At 40.4% G+C, this 25242-nt stretch overlaps 1 protein-coding gene across 2 annotated transcripts in view; it reads right to left on the bottom strand.

Annotated features, from left to right (window-relative positions):
* The window catches only part of kif26ba (kinesin family member 26Ba), a 100127-nt gene that overhangs the window by 26542 nt on the left and 48343 nt on the right, over positions 1–25242 (bottom strand). For both annotated transcript variants that reach the window (XM_085452201.1, XM_085452209.1), the window contains exons 5-10: positions 20525–20729; positions 7332–7547; positions 6186–6279; positions 2968–3113; positions 2574–2690; positions 1190–1376 (exon numbers count right to left, since the gene is read on the bottom strand). In XM_085452201.1, the coding sequence (XP_085308327.1) occupies positions 1190–1376; positions 2574–2690; positions 2968–3113; positions 6186–6279; positions 7332–7547; positions 20525–20729 (965 nt within the window). The remainder of the gene's footprint in view (positions 1–1189; positions 1377–2573; positions 2691–2967; positions 3114–6185; positions 6280–7331; positions 7548–20524; positions 20730–25242) is intronic.

The raw sequence follows: 25242 nt of genomic DNA, 5'->3' as shown, positions 1-25242 counted from the left end.
AATTACAGAATATGAAGAACATGAAAAGGTTACATGAAAAAAGGCTACAAAATCAACACATGATGCTACAATTTAAAGAAATTCAAGAACAGACGAGAAACTAAGTCACTAACATCTATCAGTCTGGAAAGGGTTAAAAAGGCATTCTTACGGCTCTGGGACTTCAGTGAACCATAGTGAGAGCTATTATCCACAAATGGAGGAAACTTGGAACAGTGGTGAACTTTCACTGAGGTGGCTGACCTACTAAAATTACTCCAAGATTGAATTGATAACCCAACCAGAAGGTCACAAAATAACACAGAACAACACCTAAATAAATTCTGCTGTCTACAGGACAACCCTGAAGCTCATGCAGGCCAAAAACTGATGCAGGGTTATGCAGCAGGACAGTAATTTGAAACACTGCAAATCTCGATCTGAGCGGCTCAAAATAATTAAATGAAGGTTTAAAGGTTTAGGGGATAATCACCTTTTCACACAGGACCAGGTAGGTCTGGGTAACGTTTCCCCTTAATAAATTAAATCATCATTTTAAAACTGTATTTTTGCATTTACTTAGGTTATTGTTCTCTAATATTAAATGTGTTTGATTGAAAGAAACATGCAAGTGTAACAAATGTCATTACAGTTATCATTCTTAAGCATTCACATTTCTCTCATACATACACAGATGCACACACATTACAGTTTATTTCATACACACACTTGTGTGTAACATAAATGGCCATAATCAGACATAATTTGGTCAAACATCTCTCAGGCATAAATAAAACCACTCATATGCTATGTGATTTGTTATAAAGACCAAAAATAACTGTTGGAAATGACTTTGATTAATATATTAAGGGATTGTGCGTTCAGTAAAAGGTGCATGTGCATCTCTGTTGCTGCAGTTTATTTGTAGCAACCATAATAGGAAGCATTTAGATCGATCTGCATATTGATCTGTCCTTCATTGTTCACTCCTTACTTTGGTCTCCAGTGTTCCACAATTTATTCATAGCAAACAATATGTTTCTGTCTGCTTTTATCCTACTGTGATTATCATAGTCACAACAAACAACAACTATTTTCCTGCAAAGGTGAGCGCAGTAGAAGTAATCGTTAAATGTTGCTATTGAGACATTTAATTGTTGCACCAGTAATAACAGTTTGAAACATCAGGGTTTAAGCATGCACTGCTTACTTCCTCCTTTTCCCGTCTTTTCCATGCGATACTGATATATGTGTAATGTAAAGAGCATATGTGAATTCCTGTGCTCTTCTTCAGTGGTGTTGGAGCGTTGGCTACTATGGCGAGCTGCTATGGCTGCATCCAGGAACCAGGCTGCCTTTTCTGGTGTTGGAGCGCGGAGCTCAGACTGGTTCTGCAGCTGGAAGAGTTTGGGGAAGAAAAAAAAGCATAACAATATTGCACTTTTATAGACGTGATAAGGAAGCAACCGTGAGTAGCCAGAGGACAGGCAGTCAGACATGCCGAAAGACACTACTTCACCTTAGCTTGAGGGATTTGGTTTACCGAGGGAGAAGTGTTTAAACGCTGATAATATTGTGTACTGTGAGGATTCAGCGTGGCGGAAGACTGATTGGCATATTTTTAATAAATCATTTCTAATTTGTCTGCAGGTATGTGAGAAATAGAGGGAAGCAGACGTGAGTAATAGAGAGAGAGGAGGGAAGTGAGAGTGTGTGTGTGTGTGTGTGGTACTGCAGGATATCATTACTGATGAGATTATGTCAGATTAGTTAAGGATTACACAGATGTGTTTGTATCAGAGCCTCTAATCCTATAAACATACAGTATGACTGAACACACACATATACGGCTGCTAACCCATTGTCGCTCATTTGTTTTTGGTGTTCTTTTTACATTGACACGTTACTGAGACTACTGCTGTGCAGATACCTGCAAAGGGTGTTAATAATAGTGATGTTCATTAGAATTTTATTCACATAAGCCGTCTTTTGTTTTCTGAATCTTGGTTATTAAAGGTGTTTGTTTAGCTGCATGTAATTTTGAAAAGTCACTTAAAAAAACAAAAGTTTGAATAGACAATGAGCCTTTTGAGAGTTCTGGTTATTTTTCCAGTTTTGTTTGTGTCAAGTGTTTTTCTCTTGGCATCGTTTTCACAATCAGGTGAATGAATCATCCGACTGTTTCTGAATCATCTCTTTAAAAATACCTCATTTTGGCATTGTTGGATAAAAACAGGATGCTGAATGATCAAAGTCCCTTTTTTTCATTTGATGCACATCCACAGTACTGCCAGATGGACTCAAGAGCCCCATCATCAATAACATCGCCCATATTCAAATGTATCCATATAAAACTATTTTTATGTTCATTTATCAGTTGTGGTTATTGAGCTTAATGTAAATGATACTAGATCATCTCCAAAACGAGTGTCTGTGGGTTCACATGCAAGCCAAGACTGCAGAGAGCTGTTTGATGTGAAAACACATTTATACAGAGTCTGAATCTGTAAGGTTTAAACCCACAGGTACAAGTGACATGAACCAGTTCCAAGGTAAGCCGTGATGTTTTTAATTGTGTGTTTGTGCATGTGTACCTGCATGCCACAAATGGGGTCCTCACACAGGTAGACCCCAGGTGACTGCCCATCCTGTAAGCTGCCTGTAGCCACTTCAGATAACAAGTCTTTAAGGTTCTCCTCTTTTCCCCAAACCTGCACAAAAGCACAGATTATTTCAACAACAGTAGCTTCCTCATTTTATTTTCTCAGTTTTCTTAACATCTGTCTAGGATTAAATCTGGCCAGAAGAATCTTAAATTAAAATTTTACTTCACTGAGAGAAGACAGATACTAAAGATAGTTGACAGCTACTGCCAGTGCTTTTTAGAGACTATCAGTGCCCTGATTTGTCAAATGTCTGCATCAGGATTTGCACTCGTTTTTTTCTGCAGGGAATGTTTCAAATTAAGGTTTCATTGCGATCACTGACCTCAACTGCAGAGACGCGGACGGAGAAGCGTGCACCAGTTTTCTCTTTTCGCTCGTTGATGAGCTTAAACAACCAGGAAATGGCACAGGGGATTATACCCAGAGTCTGAAGAGAGTCATCGCGGCCGATCATCGTGTAAGATTTACCTGAATGAGAAAGCCAGAAAGACAATGGTGAACGGGAAATAAGCTGAAGATCTATCAAAAAGAACATCAACAGAAATAAGTGTGAATAGATGTGTGTGTGAAATGCACGTGTCTGTCCCTTTCAGTCACAAGATGATGATTATCCCTTTCCCACACCTGCTCCGGCTGTCAGAAGTTGGAGATCAAACACACACCTAAACAAAGCCATATGTCACACCTAACAATCACACCGATGGGAACACTTGCACGAAAGACAGACGACATCAAAAGCCTGACTCCTGTGATGCAGCGCAGAGAAATGTGTCTGATTTGTTCCGAGAAAGGACGGAGGGGAAGTTGTCATCTACAATGTAATTTTACATTGTTCTGCACTCAGTGTTTCCTGGAGCTACTGTCAAAAATGATGACTTGTCCCAAAAATGTGATAAAAAATACAACAAAGAGAGTTGTATTAAGTATCCGAAAGCTGGTGCTGTTGTAGTAGTATTTATAATTCACAATGCTCAGTTTTCCAGATAAAACATAAAGAAAGCTTTTAAACACATGTTAAAGATTATATAAAATGTTGCCACCTGCTATGTTAAAGAGCTCTTTTAAAGCAACAGTGGGTCATTTACTTTGATTTATCAGATTTACCAGTTGATTTCTTTTCATTTAGCAGATCAGATGGATTCCCTGACTCATAACGGCTCTGTGTAGTACCACTAACATAACCACAGAGCACTTGAACAACCACCCTTTCTCTTTTTTGCCTTTAAAGCCTGTGTGCAAGTGACAAAGAACACATTAAAACACACATCTGTGGGAGTTTATATGTGGCTCTATAATGCGTCCTTCTGTTCTGACTACTGAAAACTGCAAATTGTGCTCATATAGCTGCCTACTCCACTGACTTATCATAATGCGTTTGTATCCACGTATGTGCAGTTTATGCATATTTCTGTGAATTGGTCTCATCGGGTTAATATACCTTTGCTATCAGAGAGAAAGTGAATATGTGTGAGGGAACATGGCAGAGCTGTTTCAGGAGTTCAAAGACATCCACACACGAGCTTATGCAGACACGCGCATTCATCATTACTAAGGACGGACACTACTCTAATAACGATAACAAAATCCATCACACATGACTCAAAGCAAGAGGATTCAATTCCTGAAGTTCATCCATTTGTTCAGGATCATTTAGACTTTTATTTAATTTTTCCTTTTTAATGAATTCCCTTTTGCTCACTGCAAAAATGTGCATGAGTGTGTAGTAGCTGGTCTGTGCCAGAATCCCCACATGTGTCTACAGCCAAGGGCCACAGAGCCGAAGGTAAATGCTCGTTGTGTTACTTTCCCCATTTTAATTAGTAAAAAGGTAATGCCATTATAATGCAGTCTCATTAAAATCCATGGCCTTAGGTGAGCTGGATCACAAAGAATTAACTCATCTGCTGCTACAGCAGCAGCCGTTTGAACATATACGAGTGAGGTCACGGCATTAATATAGCAGTAAAACTGATTGAGAAATTGATTTCAATCAAATAAAAGAGTTTGCAGTGTTATTAACATAATCAAACGCCGGCAGCAGGATATTAGCTTCAGTCTTAGCCATATTACACAGGATGAATCACAAGCATCATAAATCACGAGGCAGTCTGTATTTTGCATGTCAATATTTGACAGCTGAATGAAAATATGTATTCATGTTAAAATGACAAACGTGGATCTAGACAAGCTGTCGTATGTGCACTGTGCACCATGTTGTTTCTGTCCTGGGAGTGTGACGATTACATGTGCATCTGTTTGATTGATCTGTCCTGGATCCTATTTCTGCTATCATTCTGTGCTGACTGTGTAAACCCTAGTGGTGGTTTTCACATTTTTTATGTGCATGATCTATTTTTAATGCTATTTCATTAGATAGGATATTGGGCCACCGGGAGTTGTGATGGACTGCTCAAAGATGTCCGTATAGTGACCATTCTTACATTCACCATAAACAAAAAGTGGTAAAATATGAAGAAGTAGAGTGTTGAATATATTTGTTTTGCAATGACATCTTGTATAGTCAGACCTACTCTGTCATGTGTTTAAGAAGAAAACAGGAAGTCAGCAGCTCATCATCTGAGTCACAACCTTTAGATCATGATGACGCTTCATCAAATTTGTATATACACTTGATTTTTTAAAGTCTCTCCAACTTTATTTTCTTAATTGAATTCCTACTAGCTTCCATTAAGTAGTTCCTGTGGTCCATATAAAGACATTGACAACACTGTTCACGCCATATTTGCAGCAAGGGAACCAATCAACCACCATCAATAGAAAAAAAAAGACAAATTAAAAGTTATCGAAATATTTGCTGTATTTTGCCATTTTAAAGAAAGCGATCGTTTGCCCATTCTCCACATCCTCACCAAGTTTTATGAAATTCAGCTGGGTAGTGTTTACATAATCTTGCTGACTGACTGTGGTTTGAGTTGAGCTGACTTTTTCTTCAGATTTGGCAAGATTTTGCTTCACAGCAACCAAACAGCGATTTACATGTTGATCTTTGCACTGCAGCGCCAGTCGAAGTGTCACATCTCTGCTGTTGTCATGCTCTGCAGTTCAAGGAGACTTAGAAACTCAAGCTGAAGGCTCACAAACTGAGAAGGGGAAATGCTGCTTGTGTTTACAAGGACAAACACAGCAGCGGCTGACCCACAGTCGATGAAGCCTTATTCGTGTGTGTGTCTGCGTGTTTGTGGTGGGTCTTTGTTTGTCTCAGTGTATGTCTGGGATCAGACATGTTGCACTATGCAGTGAGGGGCCTTGACCCTTTTTAAGAGAACTTCTCTGACAACCAGCTTCAGAAGGATTAGAGGGAGAAAAGGACAGAAACACAGACAGAGCAGACCGAGAATGCTTTCAGCTTCAGCAGACACTAATCCTCTTCTTTCTCTCTCTGATAGATGAGGGCTAGTGGAGCGACGGCCAAGTGAAGAGCCGACACACCGATGGTCACACTCACTAAAGAAGACTCACGAGCCAAGCTCTGATTTTGTAGTTTTTGTGTGTGTGTGTGTGCGTGTGTGAGAATTTTACCCAGTTTAGAGTGTCCAAAGCAGAAGACACAGCCATCTGCTCCGTTCACTACCGACTGAATGACCTCAGCAACTGTTCCTGCACACACTTCCGCCTAACACAGGAAGACAGAGGAATAAACAGGGTCAAGTAAATCAGAAATACATTCAATTTTAGACAAACATTATTCAAACTCGCGCTGGAGCTAGGATTCTGCTGTTTTGTTTTGATTTTTTAAACATCTGACTGTTGGTGTGGAGGAGATGACGGGCAACTTCCCTGTAATTGTCAGTATTACTGTGTTCTGGTTCTATAAATGTCTTAAAGAATCAGCATTTTCTTTGAAGCTTATCTCACTGGCTTATCCAGGGGAACACATCTCGCCTAGATTCATGCAAATGCACATACCGACCAAGCAGCGACCTCTGTGGCTCAAAAGTAAAGGTAATGTGCAAGTCAAAGACTTCTTTCAGATCATGTGTCTCAGTCCTACCTTATGCTTAGCATCCTCCTCTGTCACACCAACCAACTCTGCATGACCTCCTTCTCTACATCCATGTCACCTTTTTGGTCTTTCTCTTTTCCTCCTGCTTGGCAGCTCCATCTTTAACATCCTTTTTCCAAAATATCCACTATCCCTCTTCTGCCTGACTCTCTAACTTCTTCTCCAAAGCATCTGAGCTGTGCCTCCTCATTTTTAATCTCATCCATCTTAGTGAGTTCTGACTCCTGTCAGTTTGTTACTGCCACCGTCTCCAAACCATACATCATAGCGGGTGTCAGTGCCGTCTTGGAAAGCTTCCCTTTCACTCCTGCTATTGTCATTCTGTCACAAATCACCCGATACTTGTCTTCATCCACTCCACTCTGCCTGCACTGTTTGTGAAACTGTTGCTTTTTAGAGCATTTTAATGCAAAGATGTGACAAATAAAATAGCAGCTATGGTAGAGCCTGTCCAAGAAGCTCATAACTCAGTTTTTGAAAAGAAATTTCTGTATTTTATTAGTCTGTTACTAACAACAGTGTTTGTTTGCATTGCAACCGCACATTTTATCTACCAGCATGGTATCCAGTTCTTAACAAAATTTAAGAAGAGCGTGAAGTTCATAATTTTGTTTTTATTTATAGTCATTTTACCAGACTTTGTCACATAAAATGTCTCTGACCTGTGATGCATCAGGAGGGAACGCTGCATCAAAAGTGAACATCTTTGGTGGGACCTGATTGGCTCCGGCCCTTTTCTGAGAGGCAGCACTTTGCGTCTGATTTGCTGATGGGTCCATGATGGTGATTTGTTTCTTCCTGGGATCCACTTTGAGAAAGGAACTGGACTCGGCTGCATCAGACTGAGACACCGGGCAAACTCTCACCATCACTTTCACCTGAGGGTAAGACAATAAGCGAAAACAGAGGTTGTTTTTTAGAAAGGTAAATGCAGGATTATCAGTCAAAGCTTGATTCCCACCGTGCGTTTGGGAATCAGCTTGTTTGTTTGCAATTTTTCTGCAGGGGTGGATTTCTTTTGATCCAACAAAAACAAGAAAGTCAGCAGGGCACTCAGACAAACAGCAGTGTGAAAGTACATTGATACAGTCACACTTTCTGAGATAGTTTAGTGTCTGAGATCACTTGTCATGAAACATGAAGCAGTCTGACAAGCTTCTGTTGAGTTTCGGGTTCTCCTCATGCCAACCACCCATTTCTATTTCACTTTTAAAGCATGAACACTTTTTCCCCGCTAAAGAAATCTGCCTGTGTCAAAGCCATGAGCAGACCTTGTATGTATTACTGTGAAGTAGAGTTGCTGGAAGACATCTTCATGTTAGCTACAAACGACATAGCGCCACAAAACCAGAGTCACAAAAATATCGCTTTTTAGTTCTGCGCTTATACAAGTCGTAACATGCTCTCTCTCCCTCTCATCACTTTACTCCCTCTAAGTACTTTTACCTCCCTCATCCCTTCCCCTCCTTTACCTGTCACTCTTTCGCTATCTCTTTCTCCTTCTATCCTAAATCCCTTCCTTTTTTCTCTCTGTTCACACCTCTTCTCTACTTCCACTTCACTGCCACACATCAAAAGCCTGAATTGCAGGAATTCTATTTTAGCTTTCACTCCTCCTCTCCTTCGTCCTTTCCTCCCACTCCTGTCACAAACTGTTAGCAGCCGCAATTTGCCGCCTGGCAGCTGTTGTTGTTTTCTGTGATATCAGCGGCTGCAAAACGCAGCGTCATCGAATCTGACTGAGCTCCAGAACATTTTAACATATAAACAGCCCTGGTCTCTGTCGGTAAAAGGTGTTTTCAAGTTTGAAATACTTCCCAGCAGTTTATTGTTGCTCATCTTCTCCTTCCATTCCTCATCTTTGTGAATTTGTCTTTGTCTCTCTTTCTTGTTTGATGTCTCGCTGACTATATCGCTCTCTGATTCAGCCCGTCTGTCTTCCTCTTTTCATGTCTGTCACTAAATCTTCCTCCCTGCGATGCAGTACAGGATTATCCTGAAGATTTACATCGCACTTCTCCTTTGACAATCGGGAGAGAGACTCGGTTGAAGCGGATGATTGGCACTGGGTGTCAGGTGCTCTTATGACTCAGTGTTAACCACACCAACTGTCTCAGCGGGTGATAGGAGCCAACCTGATTATTAAATGCATTTGATATTTTCACTGTGACATTGGATGAACTGTGTGGGAAGTGTGTGCCATCCTTAATGTCTTATATCTATTCAAATATCACAGATGTTTTGTGTCTCTGTTGCTTTGATACAGAATTTATGTCTCGGTCAATGTCAGATGCCTTTCATTGAACTGGTAGTACAAGCTGCCTGGAATTCTTCCTGTACCTTAAAATGTAAGTGTGAAAAATGAGAACTATTTAGTTTAGATATAATCAGTTATATTAGTGTGAATGTTACATTTTGATATCCTTGGTAGCCAGTGATTGGTCCGCCGGAGCCTCCACTCCTGGCTGCCGCCTGGCACACAATGCACCCGACCCCCACTGCGCCACGTGTGGGTGGTGGGCCTGCAGGAGGATGGGCCTATGTCCCTTTTTTGGGCCCGGCCACTAGACGCTCATTTTCGGGCACCCTCCCCTGGGCCTGGCTCCAGGGCGGGGCCCCGGTAACCCTACTTTGGGCAGGGTGAACTGTTCGCTTGGTGTTCTGCTCATAGGGGTCCCTCACCCAGGACCAATTTGCAATGGGACACCCTACCAGGGAGCAGAAGCCCCCGGACAACATAGCCACTGGAATCTCTGGGACACACAAACCCCTCCACCACGATGAGGTAGCGATTACATCAAAAGGAGCCAGTTCAGGTGGTTTGGGCATCTGACAAGGATGCCTCCTGGGCGCCTCCTGGGTGAGGTGTTCTGGGAATGTCCCTCCGGGAGAAGGGCCCCGGGGCAGACCCGCTGGAGACATTATATCTCTCGGCTGACCTGGGAACACCTTGGTGTTCCCCTGGACAAGCTGGAGGAGGTGGCTGGGGAGAGAAAGGTCTGGGCTTCTCTGCTTAGGCTGCTGCCCCCACGACCCGGCCCCAGATAAGCAGAAGAAAATGGATGGATGTTACATTTTGTTCATTTGCAGTCATTCTCTTCACAACATGTTAATAGTGTTAATAGACAAAGTCACAGTATCAGAAATTTCCAAAAACCTTGGACACCGTGACGGTTTATGGCAAACGGCATGACAGATGTAGCAAACATCAGATCAGCTAATGACAGGCAGAATCTGAGAAGCAGCTACTGGTTAAGTCAAGAACTGGATTCAAACACTGAAACAGGATTAAGCATCTAACTTCACCCCCCGTGCAATATAACAGGTATAGTTACGTCCTTTTGAACAATGAAACTTTTTTGTTTTTGTGTCTTTTTGTTATTTGCCTCTTTACACCAACACAGTGGATTTTATATCAAACAAACAGGAGATGGTTAAAGTGCAGACTTTCAGCTGTACATCAAGGTAATACAAATATAACACATGAATTACATGCAATGGGGCAGAGTGTGAGTATTTCAACACCTGATGTCATAAGCTGAGAATTTGCAGGACAATATCAATTATATTATGATAATAGTTACAAAGTGTGCTAAGCTTTCAGTACTTCATATTGCACTGAGGCACTTAGTAAGAAAAAAAAATTCAGTGAACTCTGTTTTTATGTGTGTCATACCCTGTCATATTTTATATCTACGAGGCACAAAGGTGCCGGACACATGAAAAAGATGTGGCTCCTGTGAGGGAGAGAGAGCAGGAGAGAAATCATTTGTCTGTTTGTGCTTGTTAGCACAGATGAATCATCGCCTGAAGTGTGCTTTCAGTTAAACGTAACCATGGGATTACCCATCACACAGTAATCCCCAAAACTCCAAATCCTGCTGAGTATTAGCTTACTACAAGTAAAGTCAACAATGCATTTATGTGCGGTGCTTAAACGACTACCAGGTTCATGCCACAGGTTCTCTAAATTAACAGTGTTGGTAATTACCAAACTATATATATATATATATATATATATATAAATATATTTTTTTACTATAATGGTAACCCCAGCAGTATGCACAAGGTCTTTAGTTGGGCAGCTGTGGCTCAGGAGGTAGAACAGGTTGTTTACCAATCAGAAGCAGGATGGATAGATTCCCTGGCCACTCCAGTCTGCATGTCAACGTATATTTAGGTAAGACACTGAACCTTAAGAAGGAATTCTAGACAAAGAGGTTAGTTAGGTTTGTTTTCAGTTTGTTATTTGCCTAACAAATAATATAATTTTTAACAGATTTCTAAAAATATGTGGCGGGGCGTGGTCTGCAGTGCCACTGCAGGCGAGCGGACGCACCTGAGCGGCATCCGCAATCATGCCGGTGTCATGCCGCAATCGCCGGGTTTAAACTGTGAACTGGACCCTGTCATGGTGTTGTTGGTAGTGGAGTGCTCAGCTACGAGCTGAAAAGCTGCAGCTGTGTGTGTAGCGTGACAGCAACCGTTAGAGTTAATAAAAGCATGCTGAAAAGCACGAAACCTTCATCATGCCATGGCTTTGTTTCATATAAAAATTGTAATTTTCTGCCAGGTGGTCTAATAAGTGTGTTAGCACGCTAAGTAGGGGTCCCTGGCTGTGAAAATTTCAAAAAATTAAAAAATTTCAAGTGAAAATTGTCATCCATTACATTTCTGTGCTGTGAGATAATATCAACCTTACCTATATAAAGTAAATTTTCTGCCAAGGGAGGTTATTTCTGCTGCTATCATTTTTTTAAATAATAACTTTTAGCCAAGGGTGAAAGAGCTAAAAGTAATCAGAACAAAGTCATGTTAGACTGAACAAACCCACCCCGATTTATTAAAAATAAAAGCACGCTGCCAGGCTTTCTCTCGGTTGCATCACCAAATGACCACAGACCTTTTAAGAGTTGGTTCAACCAATTTTGTGAGTGTCGATCAAAGAGTGTGGCTGTTACCAGCTTTCTCATATGAAGTTAATAGCACATGTGGTTAAACCTTAAAGCCTGTCTATAGGTGAGGGCGTGAAATGAAGCGAGATACCAAATGCAATAAATGTGTAACGTTTGATGACCTTAAGAAAACTGAACATACTGAGCCTTAAAGTTGGGTTAATGTTTGTGCCAAAAAAATCAAATCAAATAAATAAATAAACATCTATACCTACAACACACACAAGCTCAATCTCTCCCACACAGTCTTAGCTTCAGTACTAAGCCCTCTCCTGACCCCAATAAAAGAGCCCATCACATGAGTAAGAGCCTAGGGGGAAGGATTTCACCAACGCATGCTTTACAAGGCGTAACTCATAAAGTCTTCCCCCCTAAGAGCCCATTTCCTCCTCATGTCCAAGAGTGTGGAAGGTGTTCATGTATGTGTGTATGTGTGTGAGACTGAGGTATAAGTGGGGCCAAAATGATGTTCCTATATGTTTTTCAAAAGATTAAATGAAATCGCAAGACCCACCAAGGGCCATTAACCTCACTTACCTTTTATACCAACAATAAAAAGCTCTGCAGTAATGATGGTGAACATCAAGAGGGAAACTATTTCTAAGTAAAATATAAAAAATATACCACAATAATTAAGGTCCCTTTGTACCACTACATACAGTGTAGTTCAACTTTTAATCACCAGCTTTGTTTTTCAGAAACATTTGGGCTCAGCACTCAGTTTAAGGCATTTAATCTGAGATGAGATCTGTAGTGAAATCATTTGTCTGCATGTTTTATAAAAACCCACACCCACAATAATCTCAGAGGATCCTTGGACTACTCGCTCTGGTGAATCAATAAATGTGGCGCAGCCAATATGAGATTTGCAGGAGGAACACAAAGCTAATGGGCTCTTTGCTCTGTTTAATGAAAAAGAAGGGAGAGAAAGAAAGATGTAGCCTGAGAGAGAAATGGGTCACTAATGACTCTCCAGACACTAACGCGGCTGTCACGGTGCTCTCAAACTCTGTCCATCTCCCTCTTTGGAAGCAACCCTCACTTCCTCTCTTCTTTTTTCACCTTAAATATTCTCTTTATCCTGCTCTGTCTGTTATTCCCTTTTGCAAGACGGAAAACCATCTACTGTCTTCGGTGTCTCTTTATTTGAAAAAAAAACTTTGCTCTTTTTTTATCCTGAAACAGAAATTCTTAAATGGTTGAACATCTTTCGAACGTGTCAGAGTTTATGTTTGATTCACATTTACAGAGAAAAGAAAGAAGAGGACATATTTCTGAAAACTGGCCTTCACAGGTCTTCCTGATCCTCCACTTTAAATACCACAATTAAGTCTTTGAGCCAATTTAAGGAAAGGAATTAAACAACTAACCCTGAGCTTAGAGACCATTGCTCGATAGCCCCCTTACAGCAGAGCTTCATCGCTATTGGCCGGAAAATCAATAAGAGACCGAGACTGAGCTCTAATTGGTTCCCTAAGACTGCAGAAACAGACATTTGTGCAAACACATGTACAAAGAGAGCGATACAAGTACAATATAGGAACAGAAAGTTCAGGCTTCAATCAATTCTAATCTGAACTAATTTATTCATTTCACCTCGGCTCGCAGACTCAGAACATTCATGTTAGCTGTTCTCTTTTGGATGTACTGCCGAGATATTACAACCCTGAGGTTTGATATATACATAAATGAGCTCTGCTGTACCAGAAACTGTGAAATAATGAAGCAATTTAATGTTGTGGAATCACATAAGACTTCTATGTTCACCTTTAGGCACTTCTGGATTTTCTTTAGGTGCCTGTGGTGCAGGTACCTAAAGAACATTTACTGCTTTATTTAGCTTATGGGCCACAGAGGAATTACAACACGCTTTTAACTTCTCCAAAATTTCTCTTTCTACATAAAATGTAGCAATTTTTGGAATTTGCCCCTTGGGGATAAATTAAGTTTATCTGACTCTGACTGAGCCATAGCTTAACAACAGGATCAAAAAGCACTGCTCTGTCATTTAGCATAGCAGTAGTAGCCACAATGTGATTGCAGGTTGCTGCTTACTAATTCATTGTCTTATTATTCTTTCCACCTTCTGCTGTTACAGTGCATTAAACACAAGCTACTGTGCTGGAGTTTCAATGATTTCGTTACTGCTGTTGTATTATTTACAATATTATCTTATGTGCATTTTAATATGATACCAATGTTAGATTATTTTAATTAATTATTTTAATATTTGACTAGGGACAAAGTTAAACTAGAAATCACTTGCATATTTACAAACATTATGAAAATCTGAAGGACGATACCGCTCTTGGGTGACAGTCACTATTCATAGCAGCTGATACATATGCTTTCTAATGGTCATATTACTGCTTGTAAGCTTCACTGAACCAGGAAAAAAGGACTCTTTAAAAGTATCCTTTGCCAAACCCGGCATCATGTTTTTTGATGAAATTGTGAAATTGTGTTTCCTGGGGAAAAAACCTGCACAGGCATGAGGAGAACATTCATCTAATATGCTGTGTGTCAAGCATTTCTTATAAAAAATTGATCCGTCAGGAGTAAAAATGAACGTTTCTTACTGAGGAAAGGAATTACCTGACTGGCTCTCTTGTCTATCATCAAATTTAAGACACATCAATTTAAATTATATAGCCTCGAGAGTGTTATACACCCATGCTAACTGTGTGGGTTTGTGTGTGTGTGTGTCTGAGTCTCGCGTTCTTCAGGCTTGCCAATACTGACAGCATTAATATTTCAGCTAGTAGGTGGAACAAAGTGGATACTGTACTGGATTCCCATAACAGACTCACTCACCTAGATACAAAAGCCCGGACACTCAGATAGGTGCAAAGACATGCAAAGGCCCACGGAAATGCGCTTCCACGTGCTTACTCATGACATAGACGAACACAGTTTGTGGCCTGTGGGGAATCGTGGCTGCTATTAAAAATTGATTAGCTGTCGGACTATCATTTCACCCCAAGGTCAACTCACAATCTGTGAGTGAGCACATGTGCAAAATGCTGGATACAGAGATTAAAGAGAAGGAAAAAAAATCTCAGTCCTTCATTGTCATTCAGATACAGAGAAGAGTAGATATAAAAGTGGGAATAAGATAAGGCTTTTCCTTCACTAGATAAGAGATGAGACGAAGATGGGTTAGAGACGGGGAAGGAGTAGACAAGTGAAAGCTTCCCATATTAGCCTTTGTAACACTTCTAATAAAATTTCTTATCCTTCTTCAGGTAACTCTATGTAGATCACATATAAAACTGTGAATGAAGTGCAATAGGCAGCTCAAAAGAGGATATGTACCCCTGGGGCAACTGTGACATACTCATGTATTTCTAAGAGTAACAGTACGGCTTTGAATGCTGCTCACGTGGCTAAGGAAACAGACATATGACACACAAGAATATTTTCTCCAGACTCGACTGCAAAAACAAAAAAAAGAAAAGGTCCAATATTTTCAGATTCTTCCCGAAAACTAAAAAGACAGCGAATGCACGCAGTTTAGAAGTGGAGAATTATGATTCCATAATCTAGCAGCGATACAAGCATTAGCTTATCTCAACTGCTAAACGACACTTCTGATGACAGCTGGTGATAAATCCATCATGAAACTCACAGCTTATAAAACTAATTTTGGATAGTCAATTTAAGATGCATAGAAAGTCTTTTTAGTGTAACTTATCTTTCTTAATTATAGATGAAAATCCTTTTTATCCAATCGCTGGAACTCCTCTGCAATTTTTTATCTTTGCTTTTCATCTGACAGCTTCAAAGATGATAATGTTTCAGTCTCTGCTGAATGTCAGTGTACTCTATAGATTGTTTCCTAAGTGATAAAGCATATATAGTTTAATTTCCTACCGATATACATCTCTCCTTGCTGTTAGTGCTCTGAATGGAAAGTTCCCAACAGACTGATTTGATTAAAATGAGACGGAGCTTACCAACATGTACAGAAACACCGTGTATAGAAACAATATGACATCCCTAGATAGAGCAAGCCGGACCCCTCTCTCTGTCTTTCTTTCTGCAGCACACACGTACTTCTGACCTGCACAGGTTGATTTCCCCTGGCCTTAAATGTGATGTCTCAATCTGTTTGGTGCCATATTAACATCGGGGAGAACACTAACCCCCCATAACACTCACGGGCAGGCCCATGTATTCTGCAGGATGTATCGTACACGTTTCCACCAGGGGCTATGCTGCTTCCTTGACAGCTTTCATTGTACACTATAATCCCATGAATATGTGAGCATGCAAGCCCATGTGTGGGCGTGAATGTGTGCAAATGCCATTTCAGCAGGGAACCAACCCCCACCGCAGGTGACATTTTTACTAGAGAAATGTCACCACAGCCATTTTCTTCCCATATGTTTGCGTGAGCATGTGTGCACGCAAGTGTGTGTGTGTTTGTTAGTGTGTCAGAATATGAATGACTGTATGTTTGATTAGGTCTTGGCAAGCTGCAATTAATTTCAAAGGAGAGGCTTGTTATACTCCAAATATTAGAATATTGCCTTGCTTTTGTACCATTTTCCTTCTTTTTTTATAACCCATTTTTATCCTAAACAAAAAAGCAGATAAGAGAAAAGAGGTTTATCTTTGCAAAAAACACAGAATTGGTTGTTTCATGTGTATGGAAACTAAGATGTAAGTCAAACACTTGTGGTTCAACTTCCATTCATTTTCTTGGTTATGAGAAATTGTTCTCCTCCTCTGTTGCTTTATCCTGAGCTAAGCTAACTCCTATCTCCTGGTGCAAACTTAGTAAGTATACGGTGGACACTGATCTAATAGATTATCAGAGTTGAATCAAAGCAGGTAGTCTGATTGTAGAGCTCCAGGAATAGATACAGGTTTCTAATAGTAATCACTGTTCTTCCAGTGGCATGTTTCTGATGGTAAAGGAGGTCCACAGAAGACTGCTCTGTCTCTATTCCTGTTCACCTTGTACACCTCAGACTTCAGTACAACTCCCCTCCAGGTCATACCACCTACAGAAACACTAACGATTTTGCAGTGGTTGGCTGTATTAGTGATGGGGAGGAATTATCTTCTTCTGAATGTGAATTTAGTCCAAAGAGACGGTGATCAATTTCATAAGGAAAAGGACGTTTAGGAAGGCTGACTGTGATTTTGATATGATAACAAAGATATGATTACTGATTCATCCAGCACCTATTTTGCACCACTATGCCTTCTTACTTGAATATTGTATATTGTATATTGCATAGCTTTTTTTTGTTATACGTAAAATTGTATTGTATTTATTTAAATTTTTACTTTTTAATTATTTTATTTGCATTTTTCTAATCACTAGGGTTTGAGAGTAACGCAATTTCTATTCTGTGTATGTCCTGTACATGTGGCAGAATTGACAAATAAAGTTGACTTGACTTGACTTGAATTTTCCCACTTCAACATAATAGGTAGTACTGCAGCTTAATGCTGGTTTCTACTTGTGTTAAATGGAAATAACCAGAATTCTATACAAATATATATGTGAAGCCAGCATGGCAGTGCTTAATACTGCATTTCATCTCGTGACCACTTAAGGCTGGCTCAAGTGAGTGAATACACATTTAAAATTGTTATTAAATAAATCAAATCAAATAACTGTGGCAGTTTGTGCTTCGGTTTTGATTCGAAATGCTAGCATTTCATTAGTCTGTTGCTTCAGCACTTATTAGAAGGTATCCGAACTTGTGTAATAAACTTGTACAGCCTTCCCATCTAAATATGGCTCCAAAAAAAACAACCCTCAAAAATGTGGAGTGAACAAACCAGTACATCACATGATGATGGCATGTCTATCTGCTGCTGACTGACTCTGTTTGCATCTTCCTGCACTTGTAGTTTGAGTGTAACTTAAGTCCCAAGAGAAAACAATAAACCATGAGATATTTTTAATAGTTTAGAGATATTGCATTAATACCATTATGTTTGTTTGTTCATTTATTTATTTAGCAGCAGTAATCTTGTTGTAAAAAATTGTTCTTGTGAAAGCCCCACTAAACACCTTAAGGAAAGGTATTTCACAACAGAAGAAACCCTACATACTGTACGTGGTAGGGGGCTCATAGTTGGTTTAAATTAGTTGTAATAGAACACAGTTTGTACACATCTATCATGAGGTAAAAGAATATCAAAGTGGGGTGAAATGGCAGAAAATATATTGAGCATATAAAAAAATGTCACAGAGGCTGTGAAGAAGGTTTTGGTGTACGTGCTTTCTGATGTACACTTTGTATGAGGCTTCTGTTCAGGGGTCGATCTTATAATCATTTGTTATGTTTGTGACTATGGCTGTAAATATGTGAGCATGAATCCATCTCCTTGACAACTGAGAAGACATCTGCCATCTCCATATGGAGAGAAACAGAGAGAAAGATTCAAAGGAGGGACAAAGTAGAAAACAGAGAACACAAAATAATCAGTTAGAACAATTAAAAATTATATATTTAGATATTTTTATATTTTTATCTTTAAAGTTTAGAGAAAGCTTCTTTTTAATTATTGGTGTTTCCCATCTTTTATTTGATACCAAAGACGAGAAATGAGAATACCACAGTACTGAGAGTTTTTGAATTTTAGACTGTAGGAAAGGGTTCGAGTTCTCAGTATTTTATGGTTTTTCTGACTAAATGGGTGTAAGTAGTATCCTGCATTAATTTCGCAAAGTAAAATTTTATTGCCTCATTATAAATGTAATGGAACTGACTTGAGACACTGGGCTTGGGTCTCATCTGGTATTTGATATGAATGTCACACAGAGTTAAAATGACACGATGGCAGAGTGCCCAAATGGTTTCAGCCCATGGCACATTATTGAAGGTCCCTGGTTTGGTAAAGGCATTTATAACCCTCCTTTCTGTCTTCCTACACCTGCATCATCCTACAAATTATGTCACACATGCACAAATGTATAACAGATTAATAAACAGATAAGACCTGGTAGAAAAAATATGCACATCCAGTTGTGCTGCACACCGATTTTATGCTTGTGTCTGGTGAGCGCACACTCAAAAGCACAATGGGACAAGTGGGGTCTCTTTCTTTCTCTGCGTGTGGTAATGGACACTGCTGCTTGATGTCTGATTTTGTCCTCCATAGTCATTCATTTTCTAGCAGGAAGGACACACACATACACGCCTCTCACTCAAACTGTGGAGGAGGGGGCACTAAAAACTCATTACATGGACGATCAATATTGCACACACTTGAGAACCGAGTGTGTGTTTGCCCCCTCTACTGCATCCACAATGCACACATGTGCGCACACACATACACATACCATGCTGGCAACAATGACAGATGACTTTTGTCAGCCTGATATGTGTTACCGTGGTAACCGGTAGGTTACATTTTGGTATGTTACAGCAGAGGAGACACACACACGCATGCCAGTAGACACATTTAGATAAATGAGGCAAGGTCACGATAAAATACAGCAGCTTAATATTTGATCAAATTTGAATACTTTGAGGACTGAACTAGCTCTTAAAACCAGATCGTTTTACAGTTGCCAACACAAATGTCAATGCAACTAAACATGAAAAAAAAAGAAAATTAATACTTACAAATACCTCCCCTGGGATCTCTGACCCTTTTTTTGTTTTGGGCAATCAGATCACAAGTGGGAAGCACTAAATACAAGTGTAAACAATCTGCAAAATGGACTGTGATGTGATCGCTTAAACCACTTGCCAAGGTGGTCAGGGACACATTCACTGCATATCTTTTGTAATGTAATCACTAATAGGTCCCGATGCATCCCCAATAAAGATATAACAAGTAAATGCTGTTAGTGTAGGTGGGCTGGTATTATTATTATTACAGTTCATTAAGCATTTTGTTGTCTCTGCTCTTCCTCACTTGACTGTTGAGAGATGGATGTTATGACTGTGCACAATACCCTGGGACCTTCTAGTGAATGTGACCTAAAAGAAACTGCATTTAGGCATGAAGACAATCTCCTGAAGCTCAAGCCGAGCATCAGATTGGGGAAGAAAAGGTCATTTAAGTGGCTTTGATCATAGTTGTTGGTGCCAGATGGGCTGCTCTCAGTGCTTCATGATCTGCTAACCTACTGGAAACGGCCCCCCACACAATCATCTGTAGAGTTTACAGACAGAGTGGTACAAGACAGTAGTGACAGAAACCACGGTATGCAGAAAAGCATCATTTAACTATAACACGCTGAACCTTCAAGCACACGGGCTACAGAAGACCACAACCGCTGCCATTCCTGTCAGATAAGAACAGAAAACTTAGGCTACAATGTGCACAGGCCCAGCAAATTCAGACAATAGGACAGAAAAATTTTGCTTGGTCCGATGAGTCTCAATTTCAGCTGCAACGTTTAGATGGTCTGGTCAGAATTTGGTGTAAAATGGTAAATGGCCTGTATTTGTATAGTGCTTTACTAGTCCCTAAGGACCCCAAAGCGCTTTACACATTCAATCATCCACACATTCACACACAGGTGATGACAAGCTACATGTAGCCACAGCCACCCTGGGGCGCACTGACAGAGGCGAGGCTGCCGAACACTGGCGCCACCGGGCCCTCTGACCACCACCAGTAGGCAACGGGTGAAGTGTCTTGGCCAAGGACACAACGACCGAGACTGTTCAAGCCGGGGCTCGAACCGGCAACCTTCTGATTACAAGGCGAACTCCCAACTCTTAAGCCACAATCGTAAACTACATGCTTGATTCAAATCTTCTATCAAGAGCTCAGGTAGTGGTTTGGGGAATATTTCCTTGGCACACTCTATACCCTGTAGTACCAACTAAGCGTCATTCAAACACTACACGCTATCTGAGTGTTGTTGCTGACCATTTCCTTCCCTTTATGACCACACTACATTCTTTTACTGTTACCTTTCCAAGTCCAGGAGTATCTTTGATCTTGTTTGCTGCACGGAGGAGACAAGGTGGAGCTGGGGGAGGAGCCATCAACAGGGTGGAGCTAAAATTGGTGGGAAATAGGGGTGGGTCACATGATGGCGATGATGTCACTGTAGCTGTGAGCGCAGCCGTCTTCTGCTTCTTCTTTTTGGATGCTAAGCTCAACTTCTGAGCAGCTCTGAGAGAGAGAAAAGCAGAGAACAAAAGGAAGAAAGAGAAGGAGAGACAGCAGTCAACCTGTCACATTATTATGCTTAAACTACACTGTGACAAAGTCAAAACAAACAGCAAATATTTTCAGGAGATGGATGGTGAAAGGAGAGGAGGGATGGGGGCACGCATGCATGCACATACAGTGTGACTCTGCACACATCCTGATCCAAAGTAAAACAAATATGCAAAACCCAACCGATATCCTTCAGCTCATGCACACACAAAGTCATGAACACATGTACACACAAGCATATTCACATTGCTGTTTACATATGTAGCAGCATCTGGATGGGGAGTGGTTCATTTCCCTTCTTGCTACACAATTCCCTGCGGCATTCAGCTCAAAAGAAGCCACCAGAAATTATATTTATATATACTCTATCTCCTCTCCTCTTTCCTCTCGTTTGTAGCTTTAACTTCTAAACTTCTAAATCTCACTTTCACTCTCTTTCTCCTCTACTTCTGCTCTTGCTCTCATTTTTCTACCTGTCTGCTTCTTTCAGAACAATTGTTTCTCGTCTGAAACTTTTCTAACACTCCTCTCATGCTTCATTTCCTAGCAGAAATACCTCATATACATATATAACAGTCTGGATTTCTATATGAAGCACAGCAACTTTCACTCGGTTTTTCGTCTTTGTCAAGACAGTCGCGTCAAATCAAGTCAAATTGTTTATCTGAATAAATTTAGCTTGAAAATATACGTTTGCTGATTTATAATGAATGTAATTATGTCATTATTAACAACTGATGAGCACCAATCTCTGTCAAATAACTGTTTCTACTTGGTCAGAGTCCTGTGCAAAAGACCTGTTCTACATATTCATATTTCCTAATGCAGATGTATATTTAGTATATTTTTCTAAAGCCAAAGAGCTTCAATATAACCTGGGCTGAGCTTAAAGGCAGAAGAGAGGTTATGTGAGAGTCATTTTGAGAGAAAACTGAGCAAGTCTCCAAGCAAAAATGTGCTCGAGTGATTTACGTGATCTACATTTGGATTAGTAAAGAAAGAAATTCTTGAGTTTGAGCTTTTGCTTCTTTAACTTCAATTCAACAAGCCACAACTGAAACTGGAAGATTACCTAACAGCATTAATAATGTGATACAAATTAAAGACCTCCAAAGGGCCACAGGCAGAGATTTCTGCTCAGTTTTTATTCAATCTATCTTCATATATATTTCCAAGATAATAAAAAGAGAGAAAAAGAGAATGAGAGACCTTGCACTCTGGCACGCTCTCTGTCAAAGAGCCATATTCTCACACCATTGGCTTTCAATTAACTGCGGCAGGTTACAGAAATGAGAGCAAGGGGGAGAGTCAGCGAAAAGAGAGAGACTGAGAGAGAGAGGAGAGATTCGGTGACCCGTAGAACGATGAAGCATTTCACCATTTGACTAACTCCCTGGAGATTTGGGTGGGAAGCTGTGTGTCTGTGTTCCTGACTTTGAATATGTGTGTGAATGCATACTGTTTGCAATAAACCTCCATGAGAAGACTCCTAATTGGTTTTACACTGTGTGAAAGTTAAGCTTACATACTACAGCAAATGCAATCATAAATAATTACAGGTTTTCTCATGATATCAATATAACAGTGTACTGCCCGTGTAAAATGCAGAAGATTACATAAAATGATTTACTGTGTGATAAAAGTAATAATGGACTCAAAACTGTGGATCCATTCTGTTTATATGGTGGCATGAAATGATTTTTTGGGGGAAAAAACTATCTTGTAATTTTCACAGGAAAACAACTGTAAGAAGAAGCTGGATGAGTTGCAGGATGCGACACGACAATGATGGATTTATGCATGGTTACTCTGCTGCCTACTTGTAACACACAGTGCTCGCAGATGAACTTTTTTTTTCTTCTTCTGTGCCTAAATGCTCATTTGTGAAAGGGCTGCTTCTTGGACAAAGGATTTATTCTTAATTCTTTTCTTTTTTTTGACTGTTTTTATAATGCATCCCTTAAATCCTCCAGCGACATCAGTTTCAAAATGCACACATGCATCTATTGACATGTTTGTATCAGTGCTATTACCCTCTTATTATATCCTCTCACCCTGACTAGTTTAATCTGTGGCACAACTGAAGCATGGTGGACACGCCACCTAACTGGTGCCATTTAATGACAAGTGGCCTGGGATTTGTCTAAGTGGATCTATTTCGATCTAACCCTACAGTGAAGGGCACTTGTTTTCCATCCATCAGCTGTTACATCCCTTCATCCTCTTTTCCATTACCTTAATTCCTCCACTCTTCTCCGGCTTTCGCTTCCCTCCTATTACTTCAATCCCGCTCGCTCTAAACCATTCCCTATACCTTACCCTTTATTTTATTCCTCTCTCATTATTTTTTATCCTTCATGCTTTGCTGTCTTATTCTCTGCCCTCTATATAGCCACCCATCCATCCCACCATCCATTCAGCCTTCCTCACATGTATTGATTCTCTCAGCCACCCATGCCTCTCATCCTCTAGGTCCCTTGTTAAAAAGCAGCACAGGTCACAAACAGCCCAGCTAATAACATGCTGCTGCTTTTGCTTTTTTCACCCCCTTCCTTTCACACAACTACAAAAACTTTCAATTGAAATGCACACACAGCTGATTTATGGCTGCTGTCCCTCTGACTGTGTTGTTGGTTGAGTGGCTAATTACATTCTTTTTAGCAGACTGTCAGTAGAAGACGATACAGGGAGAGACAGAGAGCGATGGCGAAAGTGTGAGAGCACTGGCTAAGAGGGACAGGAGACTGGCTTTACCGACGTTATCTATTGACACGTACATGCAATCCACGACTGACACACTCCTTGCTCTCAATTAAGACACTGCCATATAATCTGCAGTGTATTATCACTTCTTTTTGCACATCTTTTTCTTCTTCTTCTTTTGACTGCTCCCTTTTTGGGTTGCCACAGATGACTCTCCTCTTCTATATCAGCCTATCATTGTCCTCTGTCACACCAACCCTCTGTGGCTTTTCCACTTGTCCTTCTGCCTGGCAGCTCCATGTTCAACATTGTTTCCCCATTATAGCCACCATCCCTCCTCTGCACATGTCCATACCATCTCAGCCTTGCCTCTCACCACCTGAGCTCTCCCTCTGATATACTCACTCCTAATCGTGTCCATACTGGTCACTGCCAATAAAAACCTTAACATTTTCAGCTCAGCCACCTCCAGCTTGGCCTCCTGTTTTTTTTATTAGTGCCTCCATCTCCAAATTATACATCAAAGCAGGTCTCAGTACCATCTTGTAAACCTTCCCTTTCACCCTTGCTGCTATCGTTCTGTCACAAATCACCCTAACACTCGCTCCACCCACTCTACCCTGCATGCACTGTCTGTTGCTTTAGATGACTAACCCAGGCGACTGTATTAGCACGCAAGGCTGCATTATAAAATATCAATACACATTGTGTTCAAGTCAAGACATGAAGACAAGTCAAGTCAGTTCATTTGTATAGGTCAATGGAAAGATGATGAATGAATTTATGATGTCTGCTGCTCTTCTGTATTGTGTCTCCTAACCAAGCAACCAAAGCCTCCTTTGTTAAAATGCCCACCTTCAGCTATGAAATGAAGAATATGTAGCTTCTGCTACACAGAAAAAAATGCATTTTACATAAAGGTCTATAGAGGTTTCCAAGGTCATACACTGCTTATTAGTTCATTAGCTCATCAAGTCTTTGTTTGCCTGAAGGACATATAAAGCGTTTTAGCACTACGCCTCGTTTCAGTGTGTTAATAATATGGTGTGTTAAATCACTGTTTGCAAGCTGTCGGGCCTTAAACGGAAGGAATGAAAGGCAAGAATGTGGGCTAGTGACGACACTTTAGAGCAAATAGGCCTCTTCCTCCATATGTCAAAATAAAAGTTTAAAACACACACGAGCAAAACAGAAACCATAAAATGTGGTCCCAAAGTGAGACAGCTGATATGTTAATTTGTTTACCACTATACTCATATTTTAATCATCAATCTACCATTGTGATGTCTAATTGGTCCCCAGTTATCATTTGATGGAGCACTTCTTTTTAAAGAATACAGAAGAGAGATAGTGAGATGTAAATGAGACAGCCCCCCCCAGTCTCACTGCTATCCTCCATCCAAAATAACAACGCCCTACCAATTCACCAATTCACCTGGGACCTATTCATTTAATCGGCTACCTCCAGCACACACACACACAGCCAGCCAAAATCCCCAAAGATCCAATCCCCGGAGCATGCAGTAAAAAATTCCTTCACTGATAGAAACTCCCTTCCCCCAGTGACTAAGAGCATGCACACACCACCGCATGTCTCTATCCTCTGGCCCAGCAACCCTCTGGGGACAATGCAGCACAGGGAAGATGTAGTGCTACTGCGTGAGTGTGACATATTCACAGACAGATTGCTACTAATGAAAGATATTACTCACATGCACATTAGTAAAGGTAAAGGAAAGGTCAATGTAGAAACTGAGAAACT

The sequence above is a fragment of the Copadichromis virginalis genome, linkage group LG1 (genome assembly GCF_057382275.1).
Source record: "Copadichromis virginalis isolate Kocher_CV1m ecotype Utaka linkage group LG1, C_Virginalis_male_GT1.1, whole genome shotgun sequence".
NCBI classification, from domain to species: domain Eukaryota; kingdom Metazoa; phylum Chordata; class Actinopteri; order Cichliformes; family Cichlidae; genus Copadichromis; species Copadichromis virginalis.
The sequence above is the reverse complement of the archived record's forward strand: the minus strand, read 5'-3'. Positions and strand labels throughout refer to the sequence as shown.